This window comes from Saccopteryx bilineata, chromosome 3, assembly GCF_036850765.1.
Source record: "Saccopteryx bilineata isolate mSacBil1 chromosome 3, mSacBil1_pri_phased_curated, whole genome shotgun sequence".
NCBI lineage: Eukaryota > Metazoa > Chordata > Mammalia > Chiroptera > Emballonuridae > Saccopteryx > Saccopteryx bilineata.
In genome coordinates, this window is record NC_089492.1 from 37,188,229 (window position 1) to 37,207,641 (window position 19,413).

General features: G+C 38.6%; 1 protein-coding gene across 1 annotated transcript in view; it reads left to right on the top strand.

Annotated features, from left to right (window-relative positions):
- Positions 1 to 19,413, top strand: part of STK3 (serine/threonine kinase 3) — a 389,481-nt gene that overhangs the window by 227,925 nt on the left and 142,143 nt on the right. The window contains exon 8 of the mRNA XM_066265981.1: positions 13,553 to 13,678. Coding sequence (XP_066122078.1) covers positions 13,553 to 13,678 — 126 coding nt within the window. The remainder of the gene's footprint in view (positions 1 to 13,552; positions 13,679 to 19,413) is intronic.

Sequence of the window (19,413 nt, forward strand, 5' to 3'; positions counted from 1 at the left end):
CCTATTTTGCTCTTTTCTTTCTCTCCTAATGTTTCTAAGTTCCTTCTTTCAGTACTTCAGTTCAGAGGACTTCCTCATATTCCTTTAGGAACACATTCTCTTAGCTTTCTTTCATCTGAGAATGTCTTGTTTCTTCTTCATTCCTGAAGGATATTTTTCACTGGCTGTAGAATTGTTAGTTGACAGTTCTTTTCTGTCAGCACTTAAAAAATGTGTGGCACTTCCTTCTAACATCCATGGTTTCTTAAGAGAAGTCTATTGTCATCTGAATTGTTTTACCCTTGTTCTTTCTTTGTCTTAATTTTCAGAAGTTTAATTATGATGTGGATTTCTTTGGAATTATTCTGTTTAGAATTTGTTTAGCGTCTTGAATATATTGGCTTATATCTCTTGCCAATTTGGGGGAGGTCTTCAGTCATTATTTTTTCAAACACTTTTTCAGCCCTACTTTCCTTCTCTTTTCTTACTGTGACTTCACTGATGCAAAGGTTAGGTCTTTTGTTTCAGTTGTAGGGGCTCTGCGGTTCTGTTCACTCTTACTCTGGTCTGCTTTCTCTCTGTTGTTTGTATTTGTGTGCTTTCTACTGTTCTGTATTCCAGTTACTGATTCTTCCCTCTGTCCTCATTCTGCTATTACGCCCATCCATCAAACTTTTAATTTTGGTAAATTTTTAGTTCTAAAATTTTGTTTTTTCTTTATATTTTATATCTTTATTCAAATGTTCTAATTTTTTACTTGTTAACAAGGCATGTTTGTAAATCTTCATTGAAACATTTTTATGATGACTGCTTTAAAATCCTTGTCAGATAATTCTGACACCTATGTCATGTCTATTATTTTTTCCCATTTGAGATTTTTCTGCCTCTTGGTATGATGAGTGATTTTCATTTGATACCTAGACATTTCCAGTGTTGTATTATGAAACTCTAGATCTTATTTAAATTTTTTGTTATAATAGGCATTGTCTGACAAGGCTTCAGTGGGAAAAAGAGGCATCACCTAATTTCTGCAAAGTAGCAGTAGAAGTCTAGGTCCCCAACTTGATCTTCTTTGACATGTATGGTGTGGAAGGGTTTCTTATTACTACTAGTCGGGGGTGAGAGCTCAGGCTCCCCAAGTGGCTCCACTGGCACTGACTGTAGGTCTCCTCTGATTCCACTCTAGCTGGGAGGGGGTGAAGAAATTTTTGTTTTTGATTTTGTTTTTACTGTCTGGTAGAGGTATAAGTCCAGGCTCCTACATAGTCTTCATCTACACCCGCGGTTCTCAACCTGTGGGTCGCGACCCCGGCAGGGGTCAAACGACCAAAACACAGGGGTCGCCTAAAGCCATCAGGAAATACATATTTTATTACATTTTATTAAATATGTATTTTCTGATGGCTTTAGGCGACCCCTGTGTTTTGGTCATTCGATCCCCGCCGGGGTCGCGACCCACAGGTTGAGAACCGCTGATCTACACTCACCACCAGAGGAGGGAAGGGCACTTTTTATCCTACCTGGTGGAGATGAATGCCCTGCCCTCTATACTTGGTCTTCTGTGACACCATGTCAATAGACAGATTGAATATCCTCCAGAAGTGGAAGTATAGGTTCCCTGCTCAGCCTTAGCTGGTGGGGTTGGGGCCAGTGTTTTCTCTGTGGTATTTGGCTGGAGTAGGATGGTTATAGTCTAGAAGTTTTGTCTCGCTAGCTGTCCCATTTTCCTGATGTTTTGACTCAAGAGAGCTTTTTAGTTTGTGTCCCTTGGTGTTTCTGGGTTCCTGGCTTTTCCAGTACCGATTCTGGGATAAACGAGATAAAAAGAATACCCATGGAGCTCACAGCTATGTCCCTTCCTGAAGCCCCTCCATCCCGAGCCAGTTTGCTGCCTTCTCTTTCTCAGTCTTCCTGTTTGTTTTATCTATAATGGCTAGGATTTTAGCTGTACTTTAATGGAGAGGTATAGAGAAAAGTAGGACTATGCAATCTGTCCAGAAGCATAAGTCTCTTTTTTAGCTCATTTAAAACTCCAGCTTTCTTTGAAGCTATTTTGAATAAATCATTAATTTGAATTCTTTCAATTCAGAAATTGATAGTTTAGAACACAAACATAATTTAAGAGGAAATATTTCAGATTTTAAAAGAATACAATTTTAGGTGACCTCAGTTTTTAAAATTTATGATCAAGAATGTATTAAGTTAATTTGGGATGTTTTCTATTTTTTTATTAGTTCAGCTGGTTTCAGAATGCTCACCTGATTTTAGTTTAGATACATTTAGAAATAGTAAAAATTTATTGCCTTTTAGAATTTGATGTGTTAATTTTTTCTTATTGTTATTCTTTTAAAACTCTCCATCAATCACCCTATCTGACATAAATGTTACAAATATAGCTTTTAGCTCATTCATTTTTTTGGCCACTCATACATATAAGCTGGGTAACAGTAGGTTAATAGTTGTTCCTATGGAAAATAAGACAATAGTTAGTAAATAATAATACAAGAATAAACTGAATTTCACAGACTCACAACTGTAAACCTATTTTTCTCCTACCTGTATTTAAGTTAAATGTATTCATAAAATTTTTGTTACTTTTTTATGGGAATGGGTTGAATATAAGCGTTTTCTTATGTTAACCTCTAGTTTTATATTTTCACTTTTAAACTTTAATTTCTTAATCTATCTGGAATTTATTTTGTTATTTCCATGGTAAAGATCTAGTTTAATTTTCCCCCCATATTATCTTAGCACCAGTTTTGATTTAAGTAATTTTTCTCTCAATGATTAGAAATGCTGTCTTCAAAATATGCCAGTTGATTTTGTATATTATATTCTATTTCTGGGCATTATATTGTTTTATTAGTCTTTCTACCCCTATGCTGTTACCACCTGCTGCTATAGCATATAACTAAAGATGAATCTTCTGTTTATTGGGGTTTGTTTAATTTGATCTGATTATATTATTTTGATTTTTACTTTTTAACTCTTATTTCTCAGTGACTAGAAAAAGAATATTAGTATTTTATATTTTCTTTTGATCAACTTCTTATGTCTATAGTTTCTGTTACATATCATAATGCTATACTAATATATCTAGCTTATAGCTATATTAGCTTTCTTTATATTGTGTCCGTTATTAATATTAAATAATGTGTCACATTTACTATTTTTTGCCTTCAATTCTACTTTCTTTTATTATTCTTGATATCTTTTTGTGTTTGACTAATATTTTGTTGCCTGTCATTGACTTTTTTTGTTTTTTTTATATTTATAATAATTTTATTTTTTAATGGGGTGACATCAATAAATCAGGATACATATATTCAAAGATAACAAGTTCAGGTTATTTTGTCGTTCAATTATGTTGCATACCCATCACCCAAAGTCAGATTGTCCTCTGTCACCTTCTATCTTGTTTTCTTTGTGCCCCTCCCCCTCCCCCTTTCCCTCTCCCATTCCCCCCTCCCCCCCCATAACCACCACACTCTTATCAATGTCTCTTAGTTTCACTTTTATGTCCCACCTACGTATGGAATAATGCAGTTCCTGGTTTTTTCTGATTTACTTATTTCGCTTCGTATCATGTTATCAAGATCCCACCATTTTGCTGTAAATGTTCCGATGTCATCATTTCTTATGGCTAAGGAGTATTCCATAGTGTATATGTGCCACATCTTCTTTATCCAGTCTTCTATTGAAGGGCTTTTTGGTTGTTTCCATGTCCTGGCCACTGTGAACAATGCTGCAATAAACATGGGGCTGCATGTGTCTTTACGTATCAATGTTTCTGAGTTTTTGGGGTATATACCCAGTAGAGGGATTGCTGGGTCATAAGGTAGTTCTATTTTCAGTTTTTTGAGGAACCACCATACTTTCTTCCATAATGGTTGTACTACTTTACATTCCCACCAACAGTGTATGAGGGTTCCTTTTTCTCCACAGCCTCTCTAACATTTGCTATTACCTGTCTTGCTAATAATAGCTAATCGAACAGGTGTGAGGTGGTATCTCATCGCAGTTTTGATTTGCATTTCTCTAATAGCTAAAGAAGATGAGCATCTTTTCATATATCTGTTGGCCATTTGTATTTCTTCCTGGGAGAAGTGTCTGTTCATATCCTCTTCCCATTTTTTTATTGGATTGTTTGTTTGTTTGTTGTTGAGTTTTATGAGTTCTTTGTATATTTTGGATATTAGGCCCTTATCTGAGCTGTTGTTTGAAAATACCATTTCCCATTTAGTTGGCTTTCTGTTTATTTTGTTATCAGTTTCTCTTGCTGAGCAAAAACTTCTTAGTCTGATGTAGTCCCATTCATTAATTTTTGCCTTCACTTCTCTTGCCTTTGAGTAATGAAAAGGGTCCCTATCCTGTTCATTGTAGCAAACTATTTTGTGAGTACTTTTGCATTCCATCATCCTTTGCTACTGTTAATCTCCATCTTCTCCCCCCTTTCTTTTTGTTGTTGTCACAGTTTAAATTTGGTTTTGTTGTGGTCTTCTTGGAGCTTTTACTTGTGGCTCTGTTTTTTTTTTGTTCTTTGTATCTGATTGGAGAACCCCCTTTAGTAATTCCTGGAGTGGGGGTTTTCTGATGATAAATTCCTTCATCTTTTCTGTATCTGTGAATGTTTTTATTTCTCCTTCATATTTGAAGGATAGCTTTGATGGGTATAGTATTCGTGGCTGAAAGTTCCTCTCTTTCAGGACTTTAAATATTGGGATCCACTCTCTTCTAGCTTGTAGAGTTTCTGCTGAGAAATCTGATGATAATCTAATGGGCCTTCCTTTATATATTGTATTCTTCTTTTCCCTGGCTGCCTTGAGAATTTTTTCTTTGCTGTTGGTTTGTGTCAATTTCATTATGATATGCCTTGGAGTAGGTTTGTTGGGGTTAAGAAAACTCGGAGTTCTGTTTGCTTCTTGAACTTGAGGCTTTAGTTCTTTCCACAGGCTTGGGAAGTTCTCATCTATTATTTGTTTGAGTATGTTCTCCATTCCATTTTCTCTCTCTTCTCCCTCTGATATACCTATTATTCTTATGTTATTCTTTTTGATGGAGTCAGATAATTCTTGTAGGGCTATCTCATTTTTTTAAATTTTTGAGTCTCTTTCTTCTTCTCTCTGTTGTGCCTCAAGTTGCTTGTCTTCTATTTCACTAATCCTCTCTTCTATCTGACTTGTTCTATTAGCTAAGCTTGTTACTTCGTTTTTCAGCTCATGAATTGAGTTTTTCATTTCTGTTTGATTTGTTTTTATAGTTTCAATTTCCTTGGACATATCATTGAGTTGTTTTCTGAGCTCCCTAAATTACCTTTCTGTGTTTTCTTGTATATCTTGAAGGATTTTTAGGATTTCTATCTTGAATTCTCTGTCATTTAGCTCCAAGGTTTCCAATATTAAATTTTTTCTCCATAGATTTTTTCCTCATCTAGCTGTGTTACCTCTCTTTCTTTTGTATCCATGATATTCGATTTTCTCTTCCTTAATGGCATCTGAGGGTGGTTTTGTTGATAGTATTGAGATTTAATAAAGAATAAAAAGTTTAAAAAAATCGAAAAGAGTTGTTTTTTTTAAAAATTAATAATGAAATAAAGAAAAATAAAATAAAATAAAAATAAAAAAAAGGAAATTAATCCCCCCCCTCCTTTTTTCCTCTCCTCTCCTCTCCTCTCCCCTCTTTCTTGAGAAAATCTTGTGGTGAACTGTGAATTATAACAAACAATGCCTGTAATGGAGGGCCTGAATTGGGGAAAAGTAATAAAGGGGCAAAAAAAAGAAAGAAAAAAAAAGAAAAAAGAAGGGGGTATGGACCCACAAAAAGCAAATAAGGAAAAAATTTGGGTCAAGAATAAAATGATTTGCTTTTAGGTGTTGGTTGACTAAGAGTTATGATGAGAGGAATAAGAGGAAAACAAAAATGGGGGGACAAATTAAAAAATTACTATTGTATTTAGTGGAAAAAGAACTAGATAAAATGGAAAGCCAGGGATGGGAGCACTGCTAGTGAGTTAAAAAGGTGAAGTAAAATACCCCCAAAATGCCACAAACATAGGTTTGAGTCCCAGATAAGATAATTTGTTTGTTATTGAGGTTTGAATGAGAGGAGATGTAAAGGAGAAAGGAAGAAACTAATATAGAGGGAGAAAAGAGAGAGAGAGAAAAAAAGAGGGAACCACTAAAAGAAGAAAAAAGAAAAAAGAGGGGAGAGAGAGAGAGAGAGAGTGAGAGTTAAGGGTTTTGGAGTGCAACCCTCATAGAGAGAAAGGAAGAGGATAGAAAAGATAATGGGAGATGTAACACTTATGGGTAGTGTAGTTCAAGGATAGGAGAGAGTAAGACCGGCAGAGAGTTAATCGGCCAAATTGGAGGAGGAAAAAAATATCAAGAATGAAGATAAGAGAAACAAACGAACAAATATAATAAAATGGGATAGGTTATAAAGTCTGCAGATTATTCTTGATTTTGAGAGGTTATCTTCTTGCTTTTTCTTTTCTCTCCCTCTTCCTGGTCGGTGACTCTGTACCCCGGGTTCTGCCCCTTTGGCACGCTCAGGTAGAGGTTTGCAGTTGATAAGTCTTTATGGCGATGTCATGTATTGTGCTTTAGTCTCATTGGCAGTCGAGGCTCGTTAGCATTTATAGGCTCTGACAGTGAGAGAGTCCGTGTTCCTGGAGCCTTTCTCCTAGTCTTTCCTTCCTCAATTAGTAGCCTGATAATCCAGCTATGGGGTTGCTGCTGCCTCTGCCTGGATAGTAAGAGGCTCAAAGAGCTGGCAACTCCCCACTCTATTTCCACTCAGCACAGGGTTCTGGGTAAGGCTCAGTCAGTCAGAGCTGCTAGCATATTCAGGCGGGGTTTCCGCCCACTCAAAGACCTCTGGCTCTACCACTCTGTCCGGTAACACAGGCGGGCGCCCACTTCCAGGGCGCTTGGAGGAAACTCTCGCTCACTATCTGCGCGCAGACCAGGATATCCGGCCAGCAGTCTCACGCTCTGAGTGAAACCCCCAACCGCATGGAAAAGTTGTAGCGTTGGAATTGGCTCTCGCTCCGTCCCCGTGGGCGGCTTTTGCAAGGCGCTGGGGTGGCCTGAGAATCTGCTTTGGCCCACACAAAGGCCCCTGACTCTGCCCCTCTGTGCGATAACACGGGCGCACACTGCCGAGGCACTCGGAGGAATCTCTCGCTCACTATCTGCGCACGCAGACCGGGATATGAGGCCATTACTCTGACGTCATCTCTGTCATTGACGTTTAACCCAAGTTCTTTATAGTATGCCTCTTGTGGAAACATGAGTTAGATTTGTTTAAGTATATCTCATGTAGAAAGCATGCAGTTGAATTTATCTTATGAACTAAGTGTCTTTTAGTAACTAAAATACTATTTAATGAATAGAAATTTCCATTTATTTACATTGATATATGTTACTAACATTTTAATTGCAATTAATGTTTTATTTTTGCCCACTTGTTTTCTCTGGGTTTTGTTGTTGTCTTGTTCTATTTTTACGTAGCTTTGCATTTTTATTTATTTATTTATTTATTTATTTATTTATTTATTTTCATTTTTCTGAAGCTGGAAACAGGGAGAGACAGTCAGACAGACTCCCGCATGTGCCCGACCGGGATCCACCCGGCACGCCCACCAGGGGCGGTGCTCTGCCCCCCAGGGGACGATGCTCTGCCCATCCTGGGCGTCGCCATATTGCGACCAGAGCCACTCTAGCGCCTGAGGCAGAGGCCACAGAGCCATGCCCAGCGCCCGGGCCATCTTTGCTCCAATGGAGCCTTGGCTGCGGGAGGGGAAGAGAGAGACAGAGAGGAAAGCGCGGCGGAGGGGTGGAGAAGCAAATGGGCGCTTCTCCTATGTGCCCTGGCCGGGAATCGAACCCGGGTCCTCCGCACGCTAGGCCGACACTCTACCGCTAGCTTTGCATTTTTAAAATTTACCAGCTGCTACTTTAAAAAAGACTTTAAAATATTTTTTGCCTGACCAGGCGGTGGCATAGTGAATGGAGCATCGGACTGGGATGTGGAGGGTCCAGGTTCAAGACCCTGAGGTTGCCAGCTTGAGAGCGGGCTCATCTGGTTTGAGCAAAGCTCACCAGCTTGAGTCTAAGGTCGCTGGCTCAAGCAAGGGGTCACTCGGTCTGCTGTAGCCCCACGGTCAAGGCACATATGAGAAAGCAATCAATGAACAACTAAGGTGTTGCAACGAAAAACTGATGATTGATGCTTCTCATCTCTCTTCGTTCCTGTCTGTCTGTCCCTATCTGTCCCTCTCTCTGACTTTCTGTCTCTGCCACAATATATATATTCTTAAAATATATATATATATATTTTTAAGAATCTGCCAGTGTGTCTGATAAAGCTTCTCTTCTGAATATCAAGAATGATCAAATAATATTGTCTTGTTCTTCAAATAGCCATTTAACTTTATTAGCCAGTTCTTCTTTGTTGGTCAAAATAACATCTGTAGTTGTTATGTAGAGAAAAAAATGTGAGTACAAATGAAATCAGACATACCACGATTTTGAGATTAAGAATTTTAAATCAGGCCTGGCCTGTGATAGCACAGTGGATAAAGCATTGACCTGGAATGCTGAGGTCGCTATTTCAAAACCCTGGGCTTGCCCAGTCAAGACACATACTAACAAGCAAATCTATGAACAACTAAAGTGAAGCAGCTATGAGTTGACACTTCTTGTTCCCCAACCTTCTCTCTCATCTCTGTAAAATCAATAAATAAAATCTTAAAAGAAAAAAAGAATGCTAAGTCAGTTCACAATGAACTTTAGGAAAATAAGTTTGTAGTAGAGTGGATGAACCATGTATGTGCTTTGGCATTTCTTAAAGGTAAAACTGTGCTTGAAGGATTGGCTCATAATTTTCCTTAAAATGATAAAGTATAATACAATTGAAGATTTCTGTGCTCTTTAAAAGAGATATAATTTTATTGGTTCCTAGTTTTAGCCATGTTGGTCTCCTTCTACTTCTGTTAATATATAGTCACTAATTCCTCTTAAGAATACTTTCGCCCTGGGTGGTTGGCTAAGCAGTAGAGCGTCAGCCTGGCATGTGGAAGTACCAGATCGATTCCCAGCCAGGGCACACAAGAGAAGCGCCCATCTGCTTCTCCACCCTTCCCCTTCTCCTTCCTCTCTATCTCTCTCTTCCCATCTCTCAGCCAAAGGCTCCATTGGAGCAAGGTTGCCCTGGGTACTGAGGATGGCTCCATGGCCTCTGCCTCAGGCACTAGAATGGCTCCAGCAGCAATGGAGCAGTGCACCAGATGGGCAGAACATCGCCCCCTGGTGGGCATGCCAGGTAGATCCCGGTCCAGCACATGCAGGAGTCTGTCTGCCTGCCTCCTGGCTTCTAACTTCGGAAATATACCAAAAAAAAAAAAAAAAAGAATATTTTCATCAGATTCACTTTTCTTGATTGTGGCAGCTGTTTTTTTTTTAAACCCAAGTTCTTAATAATTCATATCTTTATTATAACAGTTTCTCCTCACTTTATTTTGTTTCTACATTCTACTACAGGATTATGCTATCAAAGACATTCTTTTCCTTTGTTTATATAATTAAAGGGACTTGGACAAAATTCAAGCATCTCATTCTTTTTTTTTTTATTATTCAGTGGGAAGAGGGTAGGCAGAGAGACAGACTCCTGCATGTACCTCAACTAGGATCCACCCATCAAGCCCACCAGGGGGTGATGTTCTCTCCATCTGGGGCGCTGTTCCATTTCTCAGCAACCGAGCTCTTCTTAGCGCCTGAGGCGGAGGCCATGGAACCATCCTCAGTGCCTGGGGCCAGCTTGCTCCAGTCGAGCCATGGCTGCAGGATGTGGAGAGAGAGAGAAAGAGAAGTGAGAAAGGGAGGGGTGGAGAAGCAGATGGGCACTTCCCATGTGTGCCGTGACCAGGAATCAAACCTGAGACATCCACCCATAAGGCAGACGCTCTACCACTGAGCCAAGCGGCCAGGGACCAGCATCTCATTCTAACCATGTACCCTGCTTGCCCAACTGTTGGATATGCATCTAAAGTCACGTAAACACCATTTCTCTAAATAGTGTTTTTGTCTTAGCAAGTTAGATCCTCCTACTGTGTAACACACATTACCTATCTTGGCATGTTTGTTCATATTGTTCATACTTTTTCTCCTCCCTAAGATGGTCTGTTTCTTCTGTATGAGGCACCTGAGATTACCTCACCTGTTCTACTTTTACATCTCTTAATGGTATAGGCTGTGCTAAACCATCATAGATGTAACTTGTATGTCACATTGTAATTTTTTGTATGTGTTTGTATTTTATTCCTTATTCTGGGTAAGTTCCTTATGGGCAAAGAACATATCTTTTTCTTTTTTTTTTTCATTTTTCTGAAGCTGGAAACAGGGAGAGACAGTCAGACAGACTCCCGCATGCGCCCAACCGGGATCCACCCGGCACACCCACCAGGGGCGACGCTCTGCCCACCAGGGGGCAATGCTCTGCCCATCCTGGGCGTCGCCATGTTGCGACCAGAGCCACTCTAGTGCCTGAGGCAGAGGCCACAGAGCCATCCCCAGCGCCCGGGCCATCTTTGCTCCAATGGAGCCCTGGCTGCAGGAGGGGAAGAGAGAGACAGAGAGGAAAGCGCGGCGGAGGGGTGGAGAAGCAAATGGGCGCTTCTCCTGTGTGCCCTGGCCGGGAATCGAACCCGGGTCCTCCGCACGCTAGGCCGACGCTCTACCGCTGAGCCAACCGGCTAGGGCCAAAGAACTTATCTTCAGTTGTTTTGTGTTGTGTGTGTGTGTATGTGTGTGTGTGTGTGTATGTGTGTGAGATCTTTCCACCTGTGTTTTTCAAAAATTTTCAGTATAGGACTGGAGTTTTCTCCTTGTTGTTTGACCATTCTCTAGGGTTCTATCTTTGTCTGTTTTCCAGATTAGCAGACAGAGGAGCCAACGAGGAGTCCATATACAGCGTTTTAAGGGCCATATCAGGAAGCAGAATACAACAGTGACACATTCTGTTCTGTTTCAGTCCATTCCGTTCCAAACCATTCCATCCATTGACAAACTTAGTTTCCTGGTCACAGCCAGCTGAAAGGGAAACTAAGAAACATATGGTCTAGCTGGACCACATTCAGCCACACATCTATTTAGGTGGAACTAGGAGTTTCCACAACAGCTATGTTATTAGAACTTAATTGATCTGGTAATTAGTCTATAACTGTTATAAAATAATTTTGTTCTTTGCTGTTGAACCAATTATTTCTGTAATCTGGTAAAATTCTTACTTGTAGTTTTCCCAATTGATATGTGTTCATCCTTTTAAAGCCTTTTCCAAATGTCTATAATTTCTTTTTTAGCACTAAAATTTATCTTTAAGAATATTTTTGTGTTTTTTATTAAAATAATTCAGCTTTTATTGCAGTCTGCCTAACATTTAATTATGAAAATTACATTTTGAAGGTGTATTGCTGCCTCAAAATAAGGTTGTCTATCCCAAATTATACATTTAATTCTACCCTCTACTTGTCTCACACTCTTCCCTTTTAATAAAAAATAATCAAAAACCCAGGTCTGGGCCCTGGCCGGCTGGCTCAGTAGATGGAGAGTCGTCCTGTAGTGCCCAGATCATGGGTTTGATCTCTGGTCAGGGCACATGCGAGAAGAACCAATGAGTGCACAACTGAATGGAGCGACTAAGTGGAGCAACAAGTTGATGCTTCTATCTCTCACTCCTTTCCCATCCCACCTTTCTCTCTCTCAAATCAAAGGAGCAAAGAATCAGTTCTAGTGGTTTCCATTCTGTTTATCAGATTTGTAACAAACATATTTTAGCTAGATCAAGGTGATATAAAAAAAGAAGTGAAAAGTTGTATTATATATATTATAGAAATGAAGCTATATATATTGTCTGAAAAATTTTTATTGCCATATTTTTATTTCTTTTGGAAATGAGTATATTTTTGAGACCTAATAAAATAGAAAATATGTAAAAGCCATGTCAGAATAGTTGCTCTTCTTTTAACCACTGATTCCAGCTGTCAGCTTGTTCAGATTAATTAAAATCTGTAACTGATCACAAATAATTTTACTTTTATATGCAATATAATCACCAATCTGTTTTTTTTTTAATTTTTCCTACCTAATCTATACTTCATTTGGACAACTATATCTTTACAGAAGTTTTTATTATTGTAATTTTATTAACAGGATTGTGTTTTTGTGTTTGTGCTTTAATAGTTTTTGAAAACAAGTAAACCTACCCCTGGTTTTACAGTAGAGCATCGGCCTGGCATGTGGAAGTCCCGGGTTCAATTCCCAGTCAGGGCACACAGGAGAAGCGCCCATCTGCTTCTCCACCCCTCCCCTTTTCCTTTCTATCTCTCTCCTCCTCTCCTGCAGCCAAGGCTCCATTGGAGCAGGGTTGGCCCGGGCGCTGAGGATGGCTCCATGACCTCCACTTCAGGCGCTAAGAAGAGCTCGGTTACTGAGAAATGGAACAGCGCCCCAGGTGGAGAAAATATCACCCCCTCCTCAGCTTTTCACTTCAAAAAAATACAAAAAAATAAATAAATAAACTAGGAAACCTAAAAGCCAAATCTTTATTTCTAAAGCAGCTGAAATAGTCTCTATTCTTTTTTTTTTTTTCTTCATTTTTCGAAAGCTGGAAACAGGGAGGCAGTCAGACAGACTCCCGCATGAGCCCGACCGGGATCCACCCGGCATGCCCACCAGGGGGCGATGCTCTGCCCCTCTGGGGCATCGCTCTGTTGCATCTAGAGCCATTCCAGCGCCTGAGGCAGAGGCCACAGAGCCATCCTCAGCGCCCGGGCCATCTTTGCTCCAATGGAGCCTTGGCTGCGGGAGGGGAAGAGAGAGACAGAGAGGAAAGAGTGGGGGAGGGGTGGAGAAGCAGATGGGTGCTTCTCCTGTGTGCCCTGGCCGGGAATCGAACCTGGGACTCCTGCACGCCAGGCTGACACTCTACTGCTGAGCCAACCAGCCAGGGCTAGTCTCTATTCTTTTTTTTTTTTTTTTCTTCTATTTTTCTGAAGCTGGAAACGGGGAGAGACAGTCAGACAGACTCCCGCATGTGCCCGACCGGGATCCACCCGGCACACCCACCAGGGGCGACGCTCTGCCCACCAGGGGGCGATGCTCTGCTCCTCCGGGACGTCGCTCTGCCGCGACCAGAGCCACTCTAGTGCCTGGGGCAGAGGCCAAGGAGCCATCCCCAGCGCCCGGGCCATCCTTGCTCCAATGGAGCCTTGGCTGCGGGAGGGGAAGAGAGAGACAGAGAGGAAGGAGGGGGGGTGGAGAAGCAAATGGGCGCTTCTCCTATGTGCCCTGGCTGGGAATCGAACCCGGGTCCCCCGCACGCCAGGCCGACGCTCTACCGCTGAGCCAACCGGCCAGGGCCTTAGTCTCTATTCTAACTTATACACTTAATTCTGGGTGAAAGAACAATTATTGAAGCCTAATGTCCTGGTTGCATTTATGTGTTTTAACATTTTTAAGATATAATTCAGAGAAATCTTTTAAAACTATGCCATTGAATTTTACTTTTCTAGCATCCTTTTATCAAGAATGCAAAACCTGTATCGATTTTAAGAGACCTGATTGCAGAGGCTATGGAGATCAAAGCTAAAAGACACGAAGAACAGCAACGAGAATTGGAAGAGGAGGAAGAAAATTCGGTACGTAATTACTCTAAAAAAATGGACTTTTTCCCTTTGAAGTAACTTTTCTATAATTTTTTTCTAAATATATCAATAGCACTGATGTTTTATTGTACAAATGAGGGATGTTCATTAAATCTCCAAATATATTTTGTTTGCATTAAATGATATTTTTTCTGATGTCTTAAGAATTAGTGGTTAGTGGAATGTAAGGTTTGTACAGTATCTAAGAATACCACAGTAGAAGATAGTTTACTAGAGAAAGCAAGAGGGACATATAAAGTCCTAGTTTATTCCATTTACTTATTCATGCATCTCTTCTTTTTAATGACAAAAAATAATTGTATTGCATTTTATGACATCCGATGCTTCCATTCTTCACTAACATTTTTCCTTGTTTCAAGTTATAAATTTTTCCTGGGCAAAGATATAGAAGATAAATACCTCTTGGTATTCAGATAGTCATAAAATATGCATATTATTTTCCTTTTCACTGATTGAAAATATTTTTGATAACATCATCTATATTTTTCCATAGAAGTTTTTTTACTTACAGTGTGTATACATATAGTATTATTTTGCTAATTCAAATTTAGTTTTAATTTCAGAGACTACTTATGCAGTTGAGATTTCATTTGAAATTCTTTTACCCTTTTCATCAATTATTAAACCTTGTTTTATCTGGTAGCCCATGATAAGGACAAATGTGCATCTTTGCAGAACTGATTTAAATCATTTTCTTTAGGTATTGGGCTACATCACTGATTCATTTGGCAGTGACTGTGGACTGCCTGGTAGACAGATGCTTTATAAGCTTATGTTCTAGATATTAAGTCTTTACCAATGAATTCACCATTCAGAATTTCAAATAGCATCCTCATAAAGATTTTTAAAATAACTGTGTGATTGTGTGTTAATTCTATAAAGATAAGTAGTATGGGCTGATGTAAAGACGCAGTTTTTTTTGCTCTCAAAGGGTTTTATCGTTCCCACTGTGGGTTCCTGTGTGATGAACAAGTTAGATTTTGATTTCTCTCCAATTAACATTTGTGTTACTTTTTAGTAGTTTCAAAAGCACTTTCATTATATATTATTTTATTTGATCTTTAAAATGTAAGATTGATCACGTATATATTATTACTTAGGTTAGGAGAGAAGTGATTTATCAAAGCTTACAGAGCTGGTGAGGAAACAAGATTCAAACTAGAATTTTTACTTTTAAGTTTTCATATTCCTTTATCAATATTTTATTCTCACTTTTCAATCAAATATTTATTAGTACTTTCAAAAATAAACAACATTGGCTTATCAGAGTTATAATTTCTGATAAGGCTATGGTCTCAATAAAGTCTAGTCACTACTCCTCTTCAGGGGTGCTCAGCGGCCTTTTCTTTGTCTTGTGCAGGCTCTTCATGAGTGCTGGGCTACAGACTGCCTTTATTTAGCAGTCAATGGACAGGTGACTTTTACTTTGCTCTTATAGTTCTACACATAATTATAAGCTGGTTTCTATTTTTGATTGCTATGGAACCAATGACTATTCAATAATTTACCAATTTTTACTAGTTTTTCAGACCTTGTACAATCACTCTGGTTACTTTCTGCTACTTTGGTGATATCTTTCTTCCTTATTTTCCTCTCCTTCACTGGGCTCCAGCCATATTGATCTTATTTCAGATTTTTTATTTTATTTAACATGCCGAAGACCTTTCCTTACTTAGGGCCTTTATATATGCTATTTCCTCTGCTTGAAACACTCATTTCCCAAGAACTAACTCATTGAGTGATTAGGTTCTTCTCATATTTTGGACTTCAGCTTTAAATATCATATATCCCCAAACTTAGCAGCTTAAAACAACACACATTTATTATTTCATGGTATCTGTAAATTATTATTTCAGAAGTGGCTAAGTTGGATTTTTCTGGTTCTCCCATGAGGTTGTAATCTAAATGGTGGTTGGAGCTACAGTCGTCTTAAGGCTTGACAAGGTCTAGAGCTCCAAGATAGCACCATGGCTATTGGCAGGCTGCCTCCGTTTCTTGCCATGTGGTAATCTCCAGAGGGCTACTTGCGAGTCTTCACAGCATGGTAAATGGCATCTCTCAGAGTGAGTGATCAAGAGAGAACAAGGAGGAATCCTCATTGCTAAGTCTCACACTGTCACTTCCAACACATTCTGTTTGGTAGAGTTACTGGTCATGGGAAACAGTGGTGTAGAAAGAGATAAGAATTGGTATCTTCATAGAAGGAACCATTAAGATGGCAAAAACTGACAAATCAGCTTTTTCAAAAACACTGGTGAGTACTTAATGAAGAAATAGGCTGCTAAATTTTGGTAAGAAAGTGCTGGCTTATGAGCCTTCCATCTCTGATTTTCTAAGCTCAGCGACAGCCATGGAAACAGTAGTGGAGGTTGGGGGTAGGGGAGCAGAGCAAGAACCTGGTTCTCAAAAATGTCTAGATTTTACATTTTGAATATCCTGGCAGCTCCCCCAGGGAACAGCATAGAGGCTTGCCTTTGTTTTGGCCCCTTTGGGCTGGAGCAGCTTCTTGGATGAAGTCTGTCAACAACGTCTAAATCTTCTAGAACTAATAAAGAAGTTTAACAAAGTTGCAGGGTACAAGATCAGCACACAGAAATCAATTGTGTTTTTATATACCAGTAATAAACAATTCTGGAAGGAAATTAAGAAAGCAGTTTCATTTACAATAGCATCCCCCCCCCAAAAAAATGAACTACCTAAGAATAAATTTAGGTAGAGAGATGAAAAACTTGTACAATGAAAAGTATAAAACTTGGCTGAAATTAAAGAATACCTAAATTAATGGAAGGATATCTCATGTTCATGGACTGGAAGATTTAATATTGTTAAGATGGCATTAGTCTCAGAGTTTCACATAATATCCAATCCCTGTCAAAATTTCAGTGATCTTTTTTGCAAAACGAAAAGTCCTCTAACTCATATGAAATAAGAAACTTCAAATAGCAAAAACAATATTGGAAAAAAGAACAAAGTTGCAGGACTCACTTTCTTGAATTTGATGTTTTCTTGAAAATCTTTTCATAATTGTAAGAATTATGTAAATTTTACATTGTTTGCAGAGGTTGGAGATTTATATAACCAGCAAGTCCCGATTCCTTTTTGTTTAATTTTTCTATTTTAAGCTTTTCCCTCTCCTTTTACATTTTATTATAGGCAGCACGAAGAAACTAGGCAGCACCTGAGAGACTGCCTGGAAATCTCCTTAGCTAGACTAACCAGTTCGTTAGGTACTTTTTTTTTTTACTTTCCCTATTACCTTCCAGTTACTGCAGAAAACAGTGTTCTATTTTCTGCTATTACATAACAAGAATATCCTTCCTTTCAGCTTCCCACATTTTACTTACCTTCCTGCAACCTCCTTAAAGGCCTTCAGGTATCTTAACAGTTTTTTCATGGCTGTTCAGGCTGTTACCGAACACTTTTCAAAGTGCTTCCAGCTTCCGCCAACTGCCATGTTCCAAAGACATCCTGTTGTTTTATGTATGTGTTACTTGGGCTTTTGTGCATTCAGAGTCTATCTTTTGAGGGGAGGACTTCAAAATATGGTGGACAAATTTTATAATTACAACAGGTTTTATGATTCTTTTTTTCTTTCAAATAAGAATTTATTCTCTGGAACCAAGCTAGGGTTTCTTGGTAAAACTATTATATTCTTTTTTGTTTTTAATTGAAATTGTGAGAAAAAAATTAAAAGCCTTGGTAGAGTCACACATTGAGCAATATTTACATGTTTTACTTTGTATATATCTGATCATATGTTAATTTCAGGCACTAGCTTCCACCTTGAGATCATTTTGTCAGTTGTCGCCCTGAATATGAAATAAAGACACACACACACACATACACACACACACACACACACACACACACAATGGTGATCAGACTTGAACTGATTTATAGTCAAAAACATTTTAAGTATTTTTAAAAAACAAATTTCATTCTTTTTTTTAAATTTTATTGAATTTATTGGGGTGACATTGGTTAATAAACTATACAGGTTTCAGGGACCCAGTTCTACAGAACATCATCTCTGTGTATTGCATTGTCTGTTCACCACTCCAGATCAGGTCTCCTTCCATCTCCTTCTCTGCCCTGCCCCCTCCTCCTCCAAGCACCCTCTCCCTCCTGGAGTCCCCACACTGTTGTCTGTGTCTGTAAGTTTTTTTTCTTTGCTTAATTCTTCACCCAGCCCCTTAACCCTTATCCCCTGACAGCTGTCATTCTGTTCTCCATATCTGTAAGTCTGTTTCCTTTTTGTTTTTTTATTTTGTTCATTAGATTACACATACAAGTGAAATCATGTGAGAGTTTTAAAAACCCACTTTAAGCTTACTAAAAATTATATTTGAAGAAAATTTATTTTTATTTTTTTTACTTCTTCAGGTTAGTAAAGAACATTTATATCTGAGATAAAAGTATCGATCACAAATTGAAATTCTTTAAAGAAGAATTGATTACTAGTATTCTCTCACTTTCTCCATATAATTAAATCACAATTCTAAAAGAGCCTTACTGTTTATTATAGGATAGTCATAACTATGTAAACACATAATATATTGTGATTATATATATATATATTTTGTGATTTCTGGGACTAATAATTTCTATGCTTTTGTTATTGTTCGTTAAGTTTTCTATGTACCTATTACTAATTTGTTCTCAAATGATACATTCCCACTTTCTCTGTGAGAGCTGTAAACTCTCTGTTCAAACACAATGTATATGTCATACTTTTTCCTTGACTCATTCTTTATCCTCTGTCCTCCTCTAATCTGAACTGATTGCTTTCTAGGCTTGAGCAGCTGTCATCCTAAGACCTCCCTACATTATCCTGGGATCTTCCTTTTCTTCTCTTCTGTAATGGATCCCCTGTTTCCTGGGTCTTGTCTTTCTCGTGTTACTTCCTTATTTTGATGGACCATATCTCCCAGGAGCTTCTAGACATTAGCAGTTTTTTTCAGCCCTTGTATATCTGATCATATGTTAATTCTACCTTTGCTGTTGATTGAGTATAAAATTCTGGTTACTGGATGGGAGCGGGGCTGGGGGACTGAGGGAAAAAGCTACAGGGATTAAGAAGTGCTAATTGATAGTTACAAAATAGACATGGGGGTGTATAAGAAGTACAGCTAGGGAACAGAGCCAGTAATACTATGATTACTCTGTATGGTTCCAGGTGGGTACTGGAAATATCAGGGGGGACACTTTGTATAATATATGATTGTCTAACCACTATTCTGTAGATCTGGCACAAATACATAATAATATTGAAAGTAAACTGTCGAAAGTAAACTGTAATTGAAAAATAAATAAATAAACTAATATTAAGAAAAGAATTCTGGGAAGAGAGTTCTGTATTGGAAGTAATGTCCCCCTAACATTTTTGAAGGCCTTGGTTTATTGCCTAACTTAGCAGTAATGGTGATGACAAAGCAGATGATAATCTAATGCCTAATTCTTTTAATGTTTTATGGAAGTTTTTTGGATCTTTATTTTCTTCCTGTTATTTAAAACTTGTATGATAATGTACCTTAGTGTAGATTTTTTTCCATTGGTTGTGTGGAATGTCTTATAGCCAATTTCAGTTTGGAAAAACACTTTAGTTCTGTGCAATTTTATTTTTGTTATTGCTTAATAATTTTCTCTTTCTCTCTGGAACTCTACTTGATTGGTGGACCTCTTAGATTTAACTTTCAGTGATCTTTATT